Here is a 23,518-nt window from a genome sequence, read left to right on the forward strand (position 1 = left end):
AAAGGCACAACAAGGTAAATGTCAAAGCAGACAACATGCAAATTATAACCTTGATCCAAGGAAAAGACTGTGAGTGTTTCTCCTTTGGTGGTGGCTTTGGAAGTAGTGCATAATCTCTATGAGGGGCAACCTCATTCAATGCAAAACTCCACCCTAGAATATAATGAGCACTTGCTTTCCTCTTACCTGTTGATGTAGATAAACCAAAAAACATGCCTTTAGAAATTATTACGGAATATTTTACTCTTGCTGCAAAACCTGGTATTGATTCGAAGTAGCGATTCGAGACCGAGCGCATGTCTGGTTCCTTGTGGAATCATGGGGATGTCGCTCGGCCCCACGGTGGGCGCCAAAATGTTTCGGTTGAATTGGTCCGAGGGTCGGTCGTTCTTCCTTGCTCTGCTCTCTTTTGATCTTCAATCCTCTTCGAGAATGCAATCCACTTTAATGAGTTGTTGACATGCATAAGGCACTCCGACGCTCAAGTCAGATATGTTTCATAAAGAGCTTTATATTTTATTAAGATAGAAAAGAATCCCTTTATCTGGCCATTAACCCTATATTTATAGAGCTTATGGCAATCAAGCTCATTAATTCATATTCGATATGGAAATAATGTCGTATATTCATATTTGATACGACAATCAAACCATTAATATTTAATAATATACCTACTAACTACCCATAAATACCGTATATTTCCCACTGATATGGTAAACAAATGTATTAATTGGTCATTAACGACATTCATCTTACCTGACTCATAATCATTGAATTACCGGTCAGTGTAAATGGTCATCTCCTAGAACAGTTGGCTATCCATGTATAGTACAATAACATTAATCAATGTTAAAGATTTGATTTCGTCAATTTCATCATAGGTAATGGTTACAACCAATGTTGAAGATTTATACTTTTAACTATGACTTATCTAATATTGATTCAAAAATGGATATTGAAAAACTCATAATCGATATTAACATTTTTGTATAGAAATAGCATATCACTTGAAATTTTTGAGGGAAGTTAGCACTAGTAGAATATTTGCCTTTAAACTCGCACATTATACCTCATTTTGTACCAAACTGCTGCCTATCAAAATGCGGTGACAGATTTGAAATTAAGATCAACTTATAGGCCTCAGTTGCAAGGCAAACCGAAGCATAATGGAGTAACCACCTTGCTGTTTTCAGAACCGGTGCCTAAAACCACCTACCGAAGATGCTACTACTTCGGTTTCTTCAAAAACCGAGGCATAAAGCCTCTGCACCTCTGAACACACTGAACACGCCAGTTGTCAACTTTATGAAAAGGCTATACTGCTTTGGTTTCTCTCATAACTGAGGCATAAAGCCTCTGCCACCTTTACACTGTACCACTTTTTGAAGTTTCAATTCGTTTTGTCCCAGAGTTACAACCTCGGTTGCCTTAGAACCGGTGTCATTGGCTTTTTCGGCTTCGGGAGCTCTTCTGACCGAGGCATATAGTCCTCTACTGTTTCGGTTGTTTTTGAAAACTGAGGTAGTATGGTTTATTAAGTTCGAAAGTTTCAGCTCTTGTTTCATTTTTCTTGCGCTGCATGTTCGTTCTTCTTCTTCTTTCTCTGCGCATGAAATAAGCTTCGTTGGTTCTACTTCTTCACTACTTCCTCGCGCCGTTGGTTCGTTTGTGCCGCCACCACTGTTGCTTCGTCGCCGCCGCGAGTGGTTGCTGCTTTGCTGCCTTCATTTTCGGTGCTGCCTTGGTCGTTGTCGTCGTAGTTGTTGCTGCCCGCGCCCTAACTGTGCATCATGGTAAATTTTTGAAATGTCTTTAATATTAATTTGGGTTGGTCTGTTGATTGAAACTATTTCAGTCCCTGCTCTCTGCGTTTTGCTTTATAATTTGTTATAGAAACATTTACTTATTCAAAGGAATAAACTTGGTATCAGAACTTTAGGTTTAGATAAGCCTCACTATCGATTTGGAGCTGGCACAATGAGCTTCAATACACTTTTAGAACCAATATACTTTCAGAACCCACCAAAAATAACTCGGATATAATGTGGTTATTACTTTAATACTATTAATAATAAATAAACAAATAAATAAATAATGGCTAATTAAAGCTTTGATTATAAATTAATGGCTAATTAAAAGGAAAAGCTAGTCTTATATCAAATAGAACGAACAAATTTATTTCATTATATTTAATTAATACAAATTAATAATATTTAAGAGTAAAATATAAAAGTGATATGATACTTTCAAAACTAGCATAACCTATTTAATTTATATATAACTTTAATTCCTTTTTTTTATCTAAACCATTTTATTATATTACCGATTTGATATTGTCATTTTCATATAAAAAGGAATATATACTTAATTTCTGTAATAATAATAATAATTTATGAAATTATAATTGTCTTCTAGAACTAAGTATGAGTGGAACTATGTGCTACAATTTGAAAGGTAGTGGAAGGTCAGGGTTCTGAATAGTTTGATTATTCTCAAGTGAAATCCTGAAAATATTATTGGTTTGTGGCATAAGATATAAGGTCGGCCACGCCATAGAGATATAATATACATTCGATATATAAAGTACAATTTTTATGTAACTAAGGTGATATATATACACAACAACTTTAATACTTTTCTTCTCAATATATATACACAACAACTTTAAATATATTGTTTGGTAGAATATATTACATGTTGCATATGTAATTATTAATTTGGTTGAATATATTGTTGTTGTTGACAATTAGCCTTAGTTTCCCGTTTGAGATTCAATACAAAACTTATTTACTATCTCTAGATTTTTTGAACAAAAGTACTTTTTACAAATGAATCGAGGAGATGGTAATAATAATTTACAAGTATTGAATCTTGAATTGTCCAATTGGACAGTTTAAGAAGAGTAATAATTTTTTCATAGTTTATTATAACATATCAATTTTAATATCCATGTCTTAAATTTCATGAAAATTTGTCTTGTGTTTTGTATTGATCTTCGGGTGCATATTTGATTGTGATTTATAATCACTTTCATTTCGTGTAACCTGAAGACCAATGCGAAATGCTGAAAAAAATTTCGTGAAATTTAAGATATGTTGTTTAAAATTGATATGTTTAATAAACTAAAAAAAATGAATCTTCTTGAATGGGATAGGGTCACACCTTGAATACAAACTCGATCAAAGTGATCATTCAAGATTATTGAAATTGTGTAAAAAATTTCAGTAAACATGCGTACGGATCGAGGGTGGATTAATTTACCACGCATGAGCACTGAGTACGAGAGAGGGGTAGAAGAATTTATAGAGTTTGCGCAACGTAATGCGAGTACAAGTGGTGATGATGAAGTCAAGTTCAGATGTCCCTGTGTGAACTGTTTGAATAAGAGGAAGTTGAATGCAACTGATATTAGGGAACATCTTATCTGTGATGGTTTCATACAAAGTTATACAACATGGATATGGCACGGCGAATTAACAAACTTTCCAACTGTCTCTCCAACTGAAAATATATATGATTCCACAATGGATATGGAAGATGGAGCAGAAGAAGACAACTTAGAGGACATGATCCGCGATGTTGGTGCAGAAGCTTTTTCCCAATCGCATGTGTATGAAACGATGTCCACTGATGTAGAGACTCCTTTGTATGCCGGTTCAACTAAGTTCACACGATTGTCAGCTGTGTTAAGGCTCTTGAATTTAAAGGCGACCAATGGATGTACTCATAAGAGTTTTACATAATTGTTGTCGTTATTGAATGAAATGCTGTCAGATGGAAATACGTTACCCACTCGTAATTATGATGCAAAAAAAATTCTTTGTCCGATGGGTATGGAGTATAAACGGATACATGCATGTCCGAATGATTGCATATTATATAGGAATGTGAATGAAGTTTTGATAAAGTGTCCAAAATGTGGGTTATCACGATATAAGTCAACAAACAACGGTGAAGATAATGGTAACATAGAAAAGAACGGTTCTGCTTTGAAAGTAGTTTGATACCTTCCACTCGTGGCCAGACTTAAGCGTTTGTTCGCGAATCCCAAAGATGCTAAAAACCTAAGATGGCATGTAGATGAGAGAACAACTGATGGGCTGCTTCGTCATCCAGCTGATTCAAAGCAATGGAAAAATATTGATCAAGAATTCCCCCAATTTGGTGAAGAATGTAGAAATCTTAGGTTTGGCTTAGCTACTGATGGAATGAACCCATTTGGTAATTTAAGTACCAATCACAGTTGTTGGCCCATTATAGTGATAATTTACAACTTATCTCCTGGATTGTGCATGAAAAGAAAGTACATGATGTTGTCAATGTTGATATCTGGTCCAAAGCAGCCTGAAAATGACATTGATGTTTATCTCAAGCCACTAGTAGAAGACTTGAAGTTGCTGTGGGTTGATGGTGTTGAAATATTTGATGCCTTTGCTTCAGAAACTTTCATGATGCATGCCATGTTATTTTGCACCATTAATGACTTCCCAGCTTACGGTAATTTGTTGGGGTACAGTGTGAAGGGTCATAAAGCATGTCTTATATGTGAAGAAAACACTACAACTCACCAATTAAAACACGGAAGGAAGACAATGTATATGCGTCATCGACGATTTTTACAATCTAATCATCCATATCGAAGGTTAAAGAAAGCATTCAATGGAGAACAAGAAAAAGACAATGCACCTTTTCCACTCACTGGACTTGAAGTTCTTGAAAAAGTTAATAGAGTACATCATGTATTTGGGAAAACGTCGAAGAAGTCTTCTGTAAAGACCCCTTGGAAGAAGAAATCAATATTCTTTGATCTTCCATATTGGTCAAAGTTAGATGTTAGACATTGCATATATGTCATGCATGTAGAGAAAAATGTTTGTGATAGCTTGATTGGTACACTACTAAACATTCAGGGAAAAACAAAAGATGGAGTGAATGCACATTTGGATTTGGTTGACATGAAGATCCGAGAAGAGTTGGCACCAAGAGAGATTGGTAAACGTACTTATTTGCCCCTTGCATGTTACACAATGTCCAGACAAGAGAAAATAAGTTTTTGTCTTTGTTTAAAGAGTATCAAGATACCACAAGGATACTCTTCAAATATCAAGAGCTTAGTGTCAATGTAGGACTTAAAACTTGTTGGACTGAAGTCTCACGATTGCCACGTCTTAATGCAACAATTGTTACCGGGCAATTCGTGGAATTTTTCCCAAAAAAGTTAGGCAGACCATAACTCGATTGTGCTCATTTTTCTCGTCAATTTGTAGTAAAGTCGTCGATCCTACAAAGTTAGATGAACTTTAAAGCGAAATTATCATCATCTTGTGTCAGCTAGAATGTTTTTCCCTCCATCCTTTTTTGACATCATGGTGCATTTACTTGTTCATTTGGTCAGAGAAATAAAGTTGTGTTGACCAATATACTTAAGATGGATGTACCCTATTGAGCGTTATATGAAGATTTTGAAAGGGTACGTCAAAAGTCAATATCGTCCAGAAGGTTCAATGATTGAAAGATATATTGCTAAAGAAAGTATTGAGTTTTTCTCTGATTATATGACTAAAGCAAATCCGATAGGACTCCCTCGGACATCATGGTTAAATAGATATTCTACAAGTAAAAGCATCCGAGGTGTGAATGTGGTGACGAAAAGTCGTAAAGAATTGATGCAAGCACATTTGTACATATTAAACAACACAGATGAAGTGATCCCATTTTTGGAAGCACACAAAGTCATTGTAAAGGACAAGTATCCATGACAATAAGAGAAATGGCAGTTGATGGAGCATAACAAAACATTCTTGTCCTGGTTCAAATCTGAAGTTTTGAAAGAATCACGGTCCTCTAAGACTTTGTTGTGGCTAGCAAATGGTTTGAAGTTTGATGTTCTATGTTGTACAGGCTACGAAATTAATAATTGCACATTCTATACAAAGACTTTGGATGATAAAAGCACAGTACATTCTATTTTATCAAGTTACTTATATAAGATTATTTCTTCATTTTAGGTATATGTTTGATGTTAGTAACAAGAAGGGGTTCAACGATGTATATGGGTTCATTGACCCCTCTATGACTCATGAAAGAAATAAATTTGATGATATCCAAACATACATCACCACCTGCTTTGGAATGGGGAAGGAAATATATTTTCTCCCTTATATACATGGTTAAGTGAAGTTTGTTAACTTTAAAGTTTCATTTATTAATTTTGGTATATGACAATGAAGTTATTACCAATTTCAGGTGTCATTGGCAGCTACTTGTGATCTCCATACTGGAGAACACTGCTATCTGGTTTTGTTCATTGCACAAGTCTCCTCCCAACCCTCTTTGACATGTAGTAGATCGGTAAGAACCATGTTTCAACTTTTTTGTTATATAAATGTATGCTAAAGCAATTTTTTATAATAGTTCCCTTGCAACACATATGATGTTATCTGGGAGATCTACTGCTACAGCTAAAAAGCTTGCATGGGTTGCCCTTAAGGTTTGGTATTTTAGTCCATACTTTGTTACATTTGGTTCCATTCGAATGATGTTACTTAACATTTTATAATTATGATGATATATTGTAGTGTAATAGACAAATGGGGTCATATGAATGTGGTTACTACGTCATGTTTTGGATGATGACCATTATTCGTGCACATTACACCAGTGGATGGGAAACTGTAATATTTAGGTTTGAATTTTATTTTCTCTATAGTTTATATTTCATATACACTAATTGAAATCATTGTGTTTTATGCAGAGATTCAATAGGACTGTTCCAATTCCAGAGAAGTCACTTCAACTTGTGAGGAAGGCACTAGCTAAATATGTAATTCATTTATATAATAGTATGTAGTAGATATTAGGATATAGTAAGTTATAAATTTATGTTTCTAAGTTGTTTTATGTTTTTCTACATTATTATTAGTTTAACTTTGTATATTACATTGATTTATGCTTCAAACTTGATTTATGATTACATTGGATTGATTTATGCTTCTAAGAAGTTGATTTATGATTCAATTGAATGTATTTATGTTTTATTATAATTTTCATTCAACCGAGGCAATATGTCCTACGAAAAAACAAATTAAAAAAAAATCAAAACATGTACTGCTTTGGTTAGTGAAGAACCGAGGCAGTATCTCACCCTTTCATGCTTCGGTTCACACCCGAGACAAAAAGTAGTAGACTTATTGTCTCGCCTAGATATGCCTCGGTTCGGAAACCGCTGTCGTTTTCCCTTACTGCACTAGTGTAACTTCGAGTCCTTCTAATCCATTATATTAATTTGACAATCATATCACTTAATTTAATGGATATTCTTTTTGTTTATTACTTAAATCTTTCCATTTGTTTATTAATTAAATTAGTTTGAAATTATTTGTATCACATAAATGTTTGATAAATTAATAAGAGAAACCATGTATAAACACCTTAGTTTAATTTCTTCTTCAATTACATCATCATATATCTTATAAACTTATACTTTTACGTTTTTTTTCTTTCCGGGTCGTTGATAATTAATAGGGTAGTTGAGGTATTGATTAAAATTTCGGATGTACATTTAATAAGCCTTAGAAATTGTCTCACTGTCATACAAAATTCTTCGACAATGCAGTTTTTTTTATTCAAAAAGCGAAATCTATTGTGTATGACAAGAAAAGTCATCATTAATTTGTTCCCTGGATGAAGTCAATGAATCTGTGTAGCTATCCATTCACGCGTTTATACATGAATTTTCTGTAATATAGACCAACCAGATCTTTAGGTTATAAATATAATACAACTACTTGCTAATTGCTCCTCACTCATCACAACCTTGTTTCTCATCCTTCATAGCATTTTTTAAGTTCTTAAATCATGGCCCGGAGAATCTCATTATCCTTGTCTTCCTCTCATCATACATGGATTTATGATGTTTTTCTAAATTTTAGAGGTGAAGACACTCGTTTTTACTTCACTGATAATCTCTACCATTCCTTGTGCCAAAAGGGGATTCATACTTTCATCGACCAGGAAGGTCTTAGAAAAGGGGAAGAAATTACTCCTGCTCTTTTTCACGCAATTCAAAATTCAAGGATTTCCATCGTTGTCTTCTCCAAAAACTATGCATCTTCAACCTTTTGCTTGAATGAACTTGTAAAGATCCTTGAATGCGCCAAGGAAGAAGGTCGATCAATTTATCCTATATTTTATGTAGTGGATCCATCGGAAATTCGATATCAGACTGGAACTTATGCAGAGGTATTGTCAAAACACGAAGCTAAGTTCCACAATGACGCTGACAATGAGAAGGCAAAAAAATGGAGGAAGGCCTTACAGGAAGCAGCTAATCTATCAGGCTGGCATTTCCAACATGGGTATTTCATACTATCCTTTTATCAACTCTCCGTTTAGGTTTAGGATATATATATATATATATTATAAACTCTCTTTGCTGATAATTTTCGTATTAATACTAATAAGGAAGGAAAGTGAAATAAATCGTATGGATCTTGATTTATAAAATTTGAGAAATGGATAGAAATTTTTATATGATTAATTGTGATTGAAATGAATGAACTAATCACAAATATTACTAGTATTTTGATACTATGAAAGAAAAGTTGATAGGATAAATGAAAATACAAGAACATGGAAATAGAAAGTAGTTGAAAGTAATATATTTTGTAATAATGTGTTGTGTTAGTTGTTTTCTTACATCAATAAAGTAGACAGATATTTATATATCTGTAAACTATTTTATAAAATACTAAATATAATTCATGTGGAATGTTTTAAATTTTTATTTATGTATAATATTCTTTATTTTTAATATTTTAAAATTTGTATTACATTTAGTACTTTTATTTTAGGATTTTTTTTTTAAGATTTGCATTATACTTTAATAAATAAATTTGATGCTTTAGTTTTAGCATGTTTTCTTATAATGGATAGGTCTGGATCAGAATATGAGTTTATCGAGAAGATTGTTGTAGAGATCTTTACAAAGATAAATTACATCCCGTTATATGTTCCCAATAATGGAATTGGGCTGGAGAATGCAGTGCAAGGAGTGAAATCTCTCCTTGGAGATGGGTCTGCTGTCAACATGATAGGAATTTATGGTATCGGGGGTATAGGTAAAACCACGATTGCTCGTGCTCTCTATAACACTATTTTTTGGCATTATGAAGGTTCTTGTTTTCTACCTGACATTAGAGAAAATGCGATTAATAAGTATGGGATTGTCCAGCTCCAAGAAATACTACTTTCTGAAATACTGAAGGAAGAAGATATTAAAGTGAGAGATATCAATAGAGGAATACCGTTAATTAAAAGGAGACTTGAACGGAAGAAGGTCCTTCTAGTTCTTGATGATGTTGACAAAATAGAGCAGTTAAAGGTACTTGCAGGGGAATGTGATTGGTTTGGCTCTGGAAGTATAATCATCATCACCACAAGAGACAAGCACTTGCTAGAGGCTCATGGAGTGGTAAACTTATATGAGGTTAAACCATTACATGTTGAAAAAGCTTTGGAATTGTTTAACCGGCATGCCTTCAAAAATGGTAAAGTTGATCCAGCTCATATGAATATTTCCAAACGTGCAGTTTCTTATGCGTGTGGCCTTCCGTTGGCTCTGGAAGTTATAGGATCCCACTTATTTGGAAAAAGTTTAGATGAGTGCCGTTCCGCATTAGATAAATATGAAAGTATTCCTCATGAGAAGATTCATGAAATACTTAAAATAAGCTATGATGGTTTGGAAGAAAATGAAAAGGGAATTTTCTTAGACATAGCTTGTTTCTTCAATACCTGTGAACTGGGTAATGTCACTCCTTTGCTAAAAGCTCATGGTTTTCATGTAGAAGATGGTTTGAGAGTGTTGGTTGACAGATCTCTCATAAAGATTGATTCTTCTGATTTTTTGAGAATGCATGACTTAATTCGAGACACAGGCAGAGAAATTGTAAGGAAGGAATCAACAATTGAGCTAGACGTAGTAGATTATGGTTTAACGAGGACATTGTTCATGTTCTGGAGGAAAATACGGTAGGTTGATATCATAAACATCTCTGCAATTTTTTCTCTTATCATCCTTTTATTAAGTTACCGTTTTGTTGAATACATGCTAGATTTAATATTTATATATTTATCCATGGATAGCATAGCTGATTAAAGTGCATGTTTTTGTGGATAAACTATTGTTTGGCGTGGAAGGGATCTGATAAAATAGAATTCATAAAGCTTGAAGGATACAACAACATACAAGTGCAATGGAATGGAAAAGCCTTCAAAGAAATGAAGAACTTGAAAATTTTGATAATTGAAGATGCAACCTTTTCTACAGGCCCCGAGCATCTACCAAATAGCTTGAGAGTGCTAGACTGGAGTTGCTATCCTTCGCCATCTTTACCTCCTGATTTCAATCCCAAACGTTTTGAGATAATCCTTATGCCTGAAAGTTGCCTTCTGATGTTCAAGCCACAAAAGGCATGTTTATCTACCAAAGCTTTTGTTCTCAACATGAATTTATACCTTAAGAGATAATAATTTGACCCATTCGCTTTTTATGTTGCAGATTTTGGAATCACTGTCTGTAATAAACCTTGAAGATTGCAAGTACTTAACTGATCTCCCGAGCCTACGAGAGGCATCACTCTTAACAACTCTGCGTCTCGATAGATGCTATAATTTAGTTAACATAGATGAATCAATTGGGTTTCTTGATAAGCTTAGCTTCTTGAGTGCTAAACACTGCACCAAGCTGAAAACTCTTGCACCCTGCATCATGTTGACATCTCTTGAAACTTTGGATCTTCGGAAATGCGTAAGTCTTGAAAGTTTCCCAGAAGTATTGGGAAAGATGGACAAAATAAGGACAATATGTTTAGACCACACAGCCATTGACAAATTGCCATTTCCAATTGGAAATTTTGTTTGGCTTGAGCTACTATCCTTGAAGGGATGCGTAAGGCTTCATCAGCTACCAGGTAGTATATGCATGATGCCGAACGTTAATATGATAATTGGGTATGGGCATGAAGGATATAATTTTTTTGAAAAAGAGTTGAGATCAGAGGTGTCTCCAATGGCCATGAGAATTGGTGGTTCTAACCGATATCCTAAGATAGTGCTATGTTGTTGTTTATATTTTCCCGCAACGAAAAGGGTAATGATAATGACTTTCAACTTCAGGGTATTCATTAATGATACTTTGCAATTCAATGGTATGTGCAATTCCCTGTTTGGAGAGCCGGAACAAATACTTTGGTGTGATCTAGAAGGCAAAGTGGAGGGGGTATTTTCTGAGCAAGAGTGGAATAAAGCCGAGATTGTGTTTGAGTTGGACTTTCCTATGCGAAGAAATAGTAGAAATGAGAACACAACAAGGATCTTTGATAGAGGATTTCTACCTTGGAGCCTAATCGGTGTGTATGAGGAAGGAAATAATAAGGAGGATATACAATTTCAAGATCCCATGTCAATTTTTCCATTAAGTAACACAGAACCTCCTTCTTCGTTACCTGCTTCTTTGTACTATGCCGTTAGTAGAGGAATTCCTGAAGCATGAACGGATATGGATTAAAAAGGTTTTTCTGTATTTACAATACTAGCTGCATAAATGTAAAAATCTTTTCAGTTATTATTTAGATTTATATATTATAAATATTCACTGATACAAAAACAACCTAGACGCATTTAATGTCCAATAACTTAATAGTCTATTAAAAATGACCATTTAATGTCTAATGATCATATGATATTTAATGTCTAACAACTTAAAGTGATATTTTTGTAAATAAATATAATTATTATTATAAAAAAAAAATATATAAATAGTATTTTTTTTATCGTAGATAACGTTTAAAAAATACTATATCGATATGAGCGTTATCTATTAATAGATAGTACTTCTAAAAGCACTATTTAAAAAAACGATATCTATTGTCAGACATAATAACGCTTATTTTAAAAAATGATATTTATTGTCATATACAATAGATAGCGCTTATTTAAAAAACGGTATCTATTGGTCTAAATAAAAAAAAATATTTTTTTAATAAAATATTTCAAAAAACGTAAAATATTTTTTCAAAAGAAAATATAAAATATTAGTTTTGTTGTGTACAAACCTACACTATCCATTGATTTTATTATATTGGAAAATTATAAAATATCAAACAAAATATATGACAAAGACAAAGGTAAAAAATGTTCATTACTTTAGTGTATGAATAAAAACATTGATAAAATAATATTTCAAAATATAATTGAAGAGTCGTCCTGTATATCATGACATGACAATGATTTATAATATATACAACCCTAATATATATATATATATCATATTTTTACTTATAACCACATGTATGTACATCACCATAATATAATAATATAACATATAAGTATGTATTAATTACATATAAATATCAATCTTATCTAATTTTAATGATTTGATTGTTGTTGACATATATAACTAGAAAAATACTGTAAAAAAAAATATAAAAAATTAGTTAATTAAATTTTTATTACAAATTAATATAAGAAAAAATAATGTACACGTGAATCCACGTTGATATGCCTAAAGCTCTTGCGTAGCCATTCACTATTTTCGAAAATCCCTGGAAATCGGGTGGTTTTTGCGAAACCTTGACTATTTTCCGTTGTTTTTGAGACTTTAAAATACTAAATAATGATGATTATTTTAATATTTTCTTCATTCTTATTTATAAAAGTAATACGATATTTCGTGCTTCTTTATACTATAAGATTTTATATCCATAATGCATCTTTTATTAAGTATTTTTGGACTAAATCTCTAATTTAACTAACGAACGATTAAACTGAAAAAAAATTAGGAAAAGAAAAGTAGTAATTATAAAAGTTAAAAAAGTAAGATAAATTTAATGTTTTTAAGGAAGATAGATTTCATTTACTAAATTAATTACTATTTTAATGTTGTCGATTTACGTAGTTTAGTCTCATTAAACAGGAAAATGAGAATAGAAAGAAAAAAGTATTATATTCACAAAATACATGAAAGTTATCATGATTTAACAAGAAAAGGAGACATCTTCCACCAACCATGAGAAGAGCTTTTGGCAAAAAGCTATGAAGCTATCTATTATGAGAACAGCTGGACCACTTCATTAATACAACTATTATACATAAAGTTTTTTTTTTTTTTTTTAATCTTACATGGCTATCAATTCAAGAATTCAAATTTAAAATACTAATTATGACTAGTAAATTTATGTCCCTCTTTCTTATAAAAAAAACAAGTTAGTAAATTACTCTAGACTAATGTTATATTTTATAAGACTTCACAAATTCATTGTTTTTACAAATTTTTATAAAAGAAATTCAATAAAATATGCAAAGAATAGCAGTGATTCTTACATTTATTATCTCTTATTATAGTAGTTTTAGTAAGTATTATGATCTTTTGAGGGTACATTATACGTTCTTATTCAAATTAAATAGAATTTTTTCCTAAAATTTTTCTACCTCCATGGCCGCCCTCCTTCTATAAATGAGTCACTGGTTGGAACTCTGAAATCACACACTAACAGAGATGACTAGGTCTTGTGCTTATCTTCTGCACTGTTTACTCTTCGTTTCTTTCATTTTGCTCACTGCACAGATACATGCCTCCCAAACAGAAGCCAAATCGCCACTAGTAAAGGGACTCTCATATTCTTTCTATTCCAAAACCTGTCCTAAACTTGAAACCATTGTCAGAAACCATCTCAAGAAGGTCTTCAAGAACGACAATGGCCAAGCTCCTGCCTTACTCCGCATTTTCTTCCATGATTGCTTTGTTCAGGTAATTAGCTGCAATAACCCAATAAATTGCCACAAAAATGCTATTAGTTATATACAATTCCATACCAATATGAAGCATTTTTCGACTAAAAACAACTTTTTTTTATAGGAACAAAGAATTTGAAATAGTTCGTACATATATAAAAGTAACAAATGTCAGCAGCCGTATTGAAGAAAACAACCAGAAATATAAAGAGTTTGGTTTCAATAGGCACTTAATTTTATAAAAACGACATACACATTAATAGATGGTATAATAATTGGTCCGATAATGATAATATGTATTTAGTTCACGTGTGATTTCTAACAAATATAATTAGATTAATTTTGATAATTAAGAACAAATTATATTGTAAGAACATGAGTTCATGTTTATAAAAGTATTATGTGCCCGTGTTGGTATTAACTCTAGTTATCTTTGTGTGTATAAAATGATATTTTAACACAATTTTTTTATATTTATTTCACATTATTTTTTCAAACTTTTTATTCTATTTTTTTTTAAATATAAAATTTTATTTTTTTATAACCATTTTACTTTTGTGTGTCAAATAAATATAAATATGTATTACTTTACCATTATTACTGTGAGTATTTGTAAGACATGCTTTGATGCTTGTGAACAGTCAGAACTCAACTCTATTTTTATGAAAAAGGGTTCAATAACAATTAAAAAATGATCATTTTAACCATTATTTGACACTATTTTATTCCTTTTTATCCTCATCTTTCTTGAAAAAAATATAAAAAAGTTACTTTTTTTATGATCATTTTATTATTATACTATGTGTAAAATGAATGTGCTATTACTCTTTCATGAACCAAGACCATCCAAGTTGGTTTAATAAAACAAAAGTTTGCCACATGCATATTATAAATATTTGCAATGGATTTTGCATGTGTAGGGATGTGATGGGTCAGTGCTGCTAGATGGGAGTCCAGGTGAAAGAGACCAACCAGCAAACGGGGGAATAAGAAGTGAGGCTTTGGAAACCATTGATGACCTCAGAGCTCTTGTTCATAAGGACTGTGGAAGAATCGTTTCTTGCGCAGATATCACTGTCTTGGCTGCACGTGATGCTGTTTCTCTTGTAATCTCTACAACCCTCTCACTTCCATTCTATTCTTTTCTCTCTCACTCTCTCTTTATATTTTATCATTGTTTTAAAGCATACATAAACTAAATTATGTAAAACTTAGACTCGAATTCTATTGTTAAAGAAACATAGTCATGAAGAAACTTTACTGTAAATGTGATTAGTAAGAAAGATTCCTCTAAATAAATATTATTTTCCCTCTCCATCTTTATCAATAAAGCAATATTATTTTTATATATTTTCCTCCTTTCATCATTTCCCTCTTTTCCATTATCATCTTCCCTACTTCCACTTATCCATACTTGGTGTAAAGAAATTTTCTCCCTCCAGCTTTAACAATAAAGCAATATTATTTTTCCCAAAAGTGCAAGTGGGATTAGTTCCTTAATTCAATTTGTACTTTTATTTAGAAGTAATTATGTCCAACAATCCAACACAGCTTTAAGAAATTAAGATAATGATGAGGATGTTATCATTGCCTCTCAAGATGGTATAGGGCTAATCTATCAGTATGTAAACCAGAACACACACATCTATATCATAGGATATAAATTTCCTTTTTGAATTGATGACTTAGGTTAATTTTGTTTTGAATTTGAACAGACAGGAGGCCCTGATTATGCAGTGCCACTGGGAAGACGAGACGGTGTAAGCTTCAGTACAACAGGAACACGTGACCTTCCCAAACCCTTCAACACCACCGGCGCCACCCTCGACGCTTTCGCCGCCAAAAGCTTCGATGCCACAGACGTGGTGGCGTTATCAGGCGCACACACCTATGGCCGTGCACACTGCAGCACCTTCTTCAACAGGCTTTCCCCGCTGGACCCCATCATGGACAAAACCCTAGCCAAGCAGCTCCAATCCACGTGCCCAAATGCAGACTCCGACAACACAGCGAACTTGGACATCAGAACGCCCACAGTGTTTGATAACAAATACTACCTTGATTTGATGAACCGTCAGGGAGTGTTCACCTCTGACCAGGACCTGTTCAGTGATAAGAGGACAAAAGGGTTGGTGAATGCTTTCGCTGTTAACCAAACCCTGTTCTTTGAGAAGTTTGTCGATGCTGTTGTGAGGCTGAGTCAGTTGGATGTGTTGACCGGAAACCAGGGTGAGATTCGTGCCAAATGCAACGTGGTGAATAGCAAGAAATCTGTGTTGCAAGAGGTGGTGCAATTTGTTTATCAGTTTTGAGTGGATCTGTAGTTTGTTACCTGTGCATGTAGTTCTTCTTTTGTGACGTTGTTTTTCTTAACTTTTTCAGTGGTGTTTAATGAATGTCCTGTTTTGGGGATTGTTGTTTTTGTGTTTAATGTATGACTGGTGTAATGAGAATAAAGAGCTCGATCAGTACTTGAATTTGCAAAAGAAGAACAACATTTATTTTCCTGGTTCCAAAATAACACTCTTTTAAGATTTCCAAGCACTGATTAAAAGTGAGATATCACTAACATGATACCTACTATAGTATTCTTATAAGTAGTCAATCTCCTTTATAAGATCCTCCTTCATCTTTTTATTGATCGAAATAGATAAAAAATAGTATTGAATGGATTCATCATGTACTAGTAGAAAAAATAGGTTTTTATAACGATCTATTCTTACGAGTGACCACCAATTATAATAGATTAACAGTTAGTATTTTCATAATAAAAAAAGACATATTGTGACGAAGTTATGCACACCGATCATAATAGGAAAATGTAGTGACAAATTTGTAAATAACTTCAAAATATATTATGACAAGTTTGTGAAAACTTGTCATAATTAAGAATGACAAAAATACATGCTCGCGAGTATCTTAGGAAAAAAATCTATGATAAATAATTGGTACTCGTGGATATTTACTACTCGCGGGTTGTGAATAGCGGGTATTTTAATACCTGATTATAAATGGATCGGGTGTGGGTATTATATTATCCGTATCCACGGATATTCGCTACCAGCAAAAAATAAAAAACACAATCTAATTTATATTTTATTAGGTTAAATTTAGGTTTAATCATTTCGGATGTCCTTATTTATGTAGACTTGTGTCAATTGGGTCCTCTTATTTTGAAAAAGCTCGTTTAGGTCTCTTTTTATGTAAAATTGAAGTAATAACGTCCTTGCCGTTAATTGTTGTAGACGACGTTAAATTTTTTGCCTTGTGGCATGGTGAGTTGGCATTTAATAACATGTGGCACAGTAAATCTCAGTTGCGTGGAAACCTTCTCCCCTTCCTCTTCCTCACCAACTCCAACCTCATCTTCTCTCCTCTCTGGAGAACCAGAGATCAACCTTCTCACCAACACCCTTTTGTGTGATTCAACCTCATCTTCCTCACCGTCGTAGAACCATTCCAAGAGCAGATCCTCCTTCTTTGCCAACAACTTGACCTCCTGAAAGACATGAATCCCCCAACCATTCTTCAGATCTGGAGAGTAGATGTGTCGAATCGCGTCATCGATCGCCTCTCTTTCCACAAAATGCACAGATTGAAGATCCTCCGAGAACCGAGTCACCGTCCGCCGCCGCAACTCGCGCGCGTCCACCTCCTCGAGTCCCATCGCCTTCCGAGACGCCGTGAACAGACAATTCCTCGCCGCCGTGTGAGAGTCGGGAAACGACAGATCTAAGATGGGAGGATGACGATAGAGAAGATGACGAGTCCTCTACCTCATGTGGTGGCTTCTAGAGCACACCTTTGACATGGAGGTTCTAGAGGTGGCACCGCTGCTGCTCTTCCAGGCCGACGAAGGTCGCACCACTAGCCGGAACGACGAGACCTACGGTAGTAATAGACTCCGATTTGGGATCCCGCCATGTGTAAGACCCATGAAAAATATTTACCTTAATAGTAACAATTTTATTACTAGTAATAATAAATTTCTTTGTGAATGGAAAATATAATAAGTTTATAAAATGCGTAAAGTTAAATAAGAAATTTTGGTAACTTAATTGGTAGAAAATTTTGGTGATGGGTTCAAACTCTTTTCTACCTCTTTGTTAAAAAAAAAAGTAAAATAAAATTTAATGGAGAAAGCATTCATATTTGAAGTTATTATTAATGAATCCATTATGTAAGTGGTGAATCCATTATGTAAGTGGTGAATCCATTATGTATGTGGTGAATCCATTATGTAAGTGGTAAATCCATTATGTAAGTGGTGAAATTAAAATAATAAATAATATTAAAAAAAATGATGAATAGTAAAATTTTTGGACTATAAATAGCAAGCATGGGAAAGGCTGAAACATGCACCAAAAATTTAGAAAAAAATTTTAGAGAAGAGAGTTGGAGAAAATTCTAGTTGCAAAGGAGAAATTCTGAAAGTTTCTGGGGAACAATTTCTAAGCACGAGATTAAGTCTGTAATAGAGGTAGGGAGCTAATCCTTTTTATATATGATTTTTATACATGTTATGATCATGAATATGAGTTATGAATATGTTAAAGTTTTGGTAATCGTAGTTATCTATTCATTTGTATAAATTTAGTTTTCATGATTATAATTTTCTTATTTTTGCATTACTGTGGTAAAACCTTCCTTTTAATTGCTTTTACCATTGGATTTAGCTAAAAATTTAATATATGAATCCTAAGACCTATTTCTTCACTTTGACCGTTCGGATTTGTAATTAGAAGTCTGTACATGGAGAAATAAATCCTGCATGTTTAAGTAAATTAATTACCCCTGTAGTGCTGTTACCGAGTTCTCTCGGTAAAATATAGATTATGATCTATTTGACCGTTAGATCAACCTGTAAATTTGATATATGATTCCTAAGATATATTAATACACTTTGACCGTTCGGATTTGTAATTTGAAGTCTGTACTTGGAGAAATAAATCCTGCATGTTTGAGTAAATTAATTACCCCTGTAGTTCTGTTATTGAGTCCTCTTGGTAAAATATAGATTTTGACCTATTTGACTGTTAGATCAACCTAAAAATTTGATATATGATTTTAAGGATATATTACTACACTTTGACCGATCGGATTTGTAATTGGACGTCTATGTTTTGAGAAAGAAATTTTGAAATTTTGAAAAATCTGATGAACACTATATTTCTATTCTTAAGTTATCATGGTAAAAACTTCAGATATATTTCATTTACCGTTAGATTGAGCCCAAACTTTAGTATGTAGTTCATAAAACATATTAAGTCATCTTGACCGTTCAGATTTGTAATTAGATATCTGTGCTTAGAGGAATTGGTTCCGCATTTTGAGTATAACCGAAAACTACTTAAACTTTTGTTTGTGAGTTACCTCGGTAAAACCTCAATATCTCTCTAGTTAACAGTTAGATCAACCTGAAATTTTAGTATGTAGTTTCTAACACATAGTGAATTACTTTGACCGTTCAGATTTGAAATTGGAATTATAGATTTAGAGATATTAATTTCGTATCTTCTCAAGGATCTCAATATTGCTTAATTTCTGTCTTTGAACCATTTATACAAAAATTTTGAGTTCTGCCTTATTAACCGTTGGATTGGACTGGAAATTTTACCACATGATCTAAACATGTTGTTAATGAGTTTGATGGGTTCAGATATTTAATTAATGATGAGTGAAGAGAAATTGTTTCACGAAATAGTAAATTTATTTGAATTGAGTAAAATCTTGAATAATTATATTCTTAAATTTTATGTGTAGTTGTATTTTGAAGATTGGAAGATGAGTAATACAATATTATATATATATATATATATATATATATATATATATATATATTAGAAGATTAAATTATATTGAATTTTGGTGTTAATATTATATGTTGTTGTTTTAAATCTGTAAATAAGAAACTTGTTAAAAGCTAGTTAAGGAACACTTTGGCTAAGGAAAGACTTGGTACTTAAGTTGTCCATGGTGACACACCTCTCTTTCCTGGAAGTCTACTCGACAGGTTTTTAACTTAAATCTTGTTGTACAGATTATGTACTGTTAAATTATCGTGTAATATATCTTGTTGGAATATATTCAGTTTGTATGATTTCTGAAATGATTGGATTTTTATTGGATTTGAATTTATGCATATGAACATGTATGAGTATTACGGGGAGATTTCGTAAGGGTATAATATGAGTCGAGGAAAGTGAGCATGGTATGAGTCTTGCGGAGAGATTCTGTAATGTCATGGTATGTGTATGAGAATTATGAGGAGATTTTGTGATGGTATAGTACGAGTTGAGGAATGTGAGCATGGTATGAGTTTCGTGGAGAGATTCGGTAATGACATGGTATGTGCGTATATGTTGATGTTGAGGGTCATGAAGTTGGAGGATACTCTAATAATCATTCAGTCTCAAGTAGAGAATGATGAATTATGTGGTGAGAGGGGTAGGAGGTCCTGGTCTATGTGCCGGTTTTGGACATAGTGAGGGGACTAACCTTGTGAGGGCAGGATGTCCTGGTCTATGTGCCGGTTTAGGACATAGTGAGGAGACTAAGAAGGACATCACAAGTGCAGAACCTCCCGTTGATCGCTCATCAACATATCGTTGGGATAAGTGCCTATTGAGTATTGTGAAAGGAGTTACTATTGGGTATTGTAGAAGGAGTGTCTGTCAAGTGTATCAAAGTAATGGATGAGTATCTAGGATGTGATTGTTGTATGAGGGTATAAGTGTGTCCGACATAATTATTATATGATGTGTGTTGAGTGCATTAAATTAAATATGCATGTTTCATAAATGATTGGTTTCATGTTAGCTCACCCTACTTGTTTGTGTTTGTGTTTGGGTATGTGCGATGATCGTATAATTCGTTATACGGGAGCAAATGAAGGAATGTCGTCTGACTCGATGCCCAAAAAGGGAGAGATAGAAGAACTCAACTTATGATTAAGCATTTTCAAATATGAGCGTAAAATATGTAAAATTCATATATCAATTATGAATTTTAAGTGTGAAATTACGGGATGTTACCGTAATTGTAATGTTACAATATATAAAATATAAAATTTCAAGTATGAGATTTTGGGGATATTACATTAATGGTATCAGAGCAGTTCGTCCTTAGGGTGACCTCTGTATTGTGGGTCTGCCGTGTCTTCTCTGTGAAGAATTGAGTCTAAATGGTATAATTTACCATTTCCTACAAGTCTAGATAGTAGAGTATTGTATCTAACTACTCATGACTTTTACCAGAGATGATTTTCCTTTCTCAATTACAAAGGTTTGAGGAAAGATATTAGAATTAGTTAAAGCCTTCGAAGATAGAGAGATATAATACTAGAGTTTAGGTTTCAAAGGATGAGTGAAGATGTTGGTGTAATGTTTTAAGAAGTTTCCAGAACAAAATCAGGAGATCAGATATCTTACGTTTCACAAAAAGGAGTTGAGTTCAAAGGCTAGATTAAGAGAAGCTTTGGATAAGCATGAATGTAGCAAGGTTTGAGAAATCAGTTTGGTTTAGTATATCAGTAATGTTAGAAGTCAGAAGAGAGAGAAGTGTTGGTAAGAAACAGAGTGGCATTGTGTGAGATTGGTAACATGGATCGATGTATCAATGATGAAGAAAGAAAATGATGGAAGATTTGAAGATAAAGTTTAAAATAAAAAGGGATAGGAATACTGAAGTAGATTAAGGATAAATCAAATATTAGACGAAGAAGAGTAGAGGAGAAGTTGTATAAGGCATAAAGAGGATTGAGAGAAAGTTTAATAGGAGGAGAAATTTATAAGTTAAGAGAACACGAGGTCTTTAGAGAAGAATGAAGTATTGAAAGGATTCTAAGCTAAAAGGATGATTAAAAGGAGATGGTTAGATTTTTTTCAGTAAAAGTATTAGAGATAAGATTGAGAATATGTGATTTTGGTATGATGACTAGTGGAGAAAATCCAGGTACGAAAATTTTGGCTTTCGATTTATGCAAATTTTTGGTATTTTTATGAGAGGATTAAAGGGTCATGATTTATGGTTGTAAATCTTATTGATTTTGGAATATTAAAGTTAGTAGAGGTAGTGTAGGTTGAATTGATATTATTATGAACATGGCAAGGAATAAGAAGAGTTTGGAAATAGATAAAAAGGAGGGTTACAATACTAATGTGATTAGGGAATTTGGAATAATTAAGAAGTCGTAGGTTGTGTTGGAGCAGTTTTCATCAGGTATAGTTATAAAAACCTCAATGGTGATGTAAAGGATGGGTAAAGATTTATATGTCGCACCTTGATCTCTGACTAGTGATGCGTGTGAGTGAACTTGTTTATACTTACTTTTAGTGAATTTGTTTTTTTCGGGTCCAGTTGCGGGTAGGCACTATTCGTACCCGACCCGACTTGTACACTTTTTATGATTGTTAGCTGAACACTTGTCATAATACATGAGATTGGGTGACAAATTTTGATAATGTATTATGATTGGTTTTCGAAAACCTCTCATAATATCTCTTTAAATCTAATTTTTCCATTTCCTTATGCAATTTCAGTTGCGATATCTCTAACTTGAGAGCTTTTTTTCACGTCACCCTTGCATTCCCTTATTTCTCTTCCATTTTGTACCCTCTATTCTTCATTCTCGTTCGCCACTGTGTTCATTACTTTCATTCATCACTACGTTTATCATTCTCGCGTTCATCCCTAATTCCTAAATCCTCTCTCCTCAATGGGCAAAAGTTGACCATGATTACCCTAATTTTGGGAAAGAACCACGAAACCTACGTCTTCCTTTGTCTACAGATGGAATAAATCCGCATGGTATGCAAAGCAACTCACATAGCACGTGGCCTGTGGTTATGATTATATATAACCTACCTCCCTGGCTATGTATGAAAAGGAAGTTCATGATGTTATCCATGTTAATTCCAGGTCCAAAACAGCCAGGGAATGACATAGACATATACCGGACACCTCTTATTGAAGACTTGAAGGATATGTGGAACGAAGGTGTAGAGGTGTATGATGGGTATACGGAAGTAAGTTTTCTGTTAAGGGCAATGTTGTTTGGCACAATTAATGACTTTCCAACATATGGTAATCTATCTGGATATAGTATCAAAGGGAAGTGTGCATGCCCTATATGTGAAGATAATACAAATTGGGTGCGATTAGAACATGGTAGGAAAAATGTATTTCTTGGGCATCGTAGATTCTTACCTTCAAAGCACCGTTATTGAGGATGGAGAAAAGCATTTCATGGGAGGACAGAAGAACATAGAGCTCCAGAATTGTTGTAGGGTGATAAAGTTTTTGAAAAAGTAAAGGACATAAACAAAAAATTTGGTAAGCCTTTTGCAAGAGATGTAGGTGGAAGAAAAAGTCAATATTTTTTGATTTGCCATATTGGAAGTCCTTGTACGTTAGACATTTCCTTGATGTGATGTATATCGAAAAAAATGTATTTGATAGTGCATAGTTACGTTGTTGAACGTTTATGGAAAGTCTAAGGATGACATCAATGCAAGGTTGGACTTAGTTCAAATGGGAATTCGAACAAAATTGACACTAATAAAGAAAGGTAAACGTCAATATCTACCTCCAACAACTCATACTCTATCTAGAAAGGGAAAAAATTGTGTTTTGTAAGTTTCTACAAGGAGTTAAAGTTCCAGAGGGGTATTCATCAAACATTAGTGTCAACACCCAATTTCGTCCGGGTACGTAAATATTTAAA

General features: G+C 33.4%; 1 protein-coding gene and 1 pseudogene across 1 annotated transcript; both read left to right on the forward strand.

Moving 5' to 3' along the window:
* The first annotated feature begins 7,808 nt into the window (after positions 1-7,808).
* LOC108343847 (disease resistance protein Roq1-like) lies at positions 7,809-11,629 on the forward strand (annotated as a pseudogene).
* Positions 11,630-13,536: 1,907 nt separating this feature from the next.
* On the forward strand, positions 13,537-16,312 carry LOC108345250 (peroxidase 12-like). The gene is made up of 3 exons (XM_017583837.2): positions 13,537-13,810; positions 14,715-14,900; positions 15,510-16,312. Exons 1-3 carry the CDS (start codon positions 13,559-13,561, stop codon positions 16,104-16,106), a joined length of 1,035 nt encoding a protein of 344 aa, XP_017439326.1. The 5' UTR covers positions 13,537-13,558; the 3' UTR covers positions 16,107-16,312.
* The last annotated feature ends 7,206 nt before the right edge of the window (positions 16,313-23,518 follow it).

Source organism: Vigna angularis, chromosome 8, assembly GCF_016808095.1.
Source record: "Vigna angularis cultivar LongXiaoDou No.4 chromosome 8, ASM1680809v1, whole genome shotgun sequence".
Classification (NCBI taxonomy): Eukaryota; Viridiplantae; Streptophyta; class Magnoliopsida; order Fabales; family Fabaceae; genus Vigna; species Vigna angularis.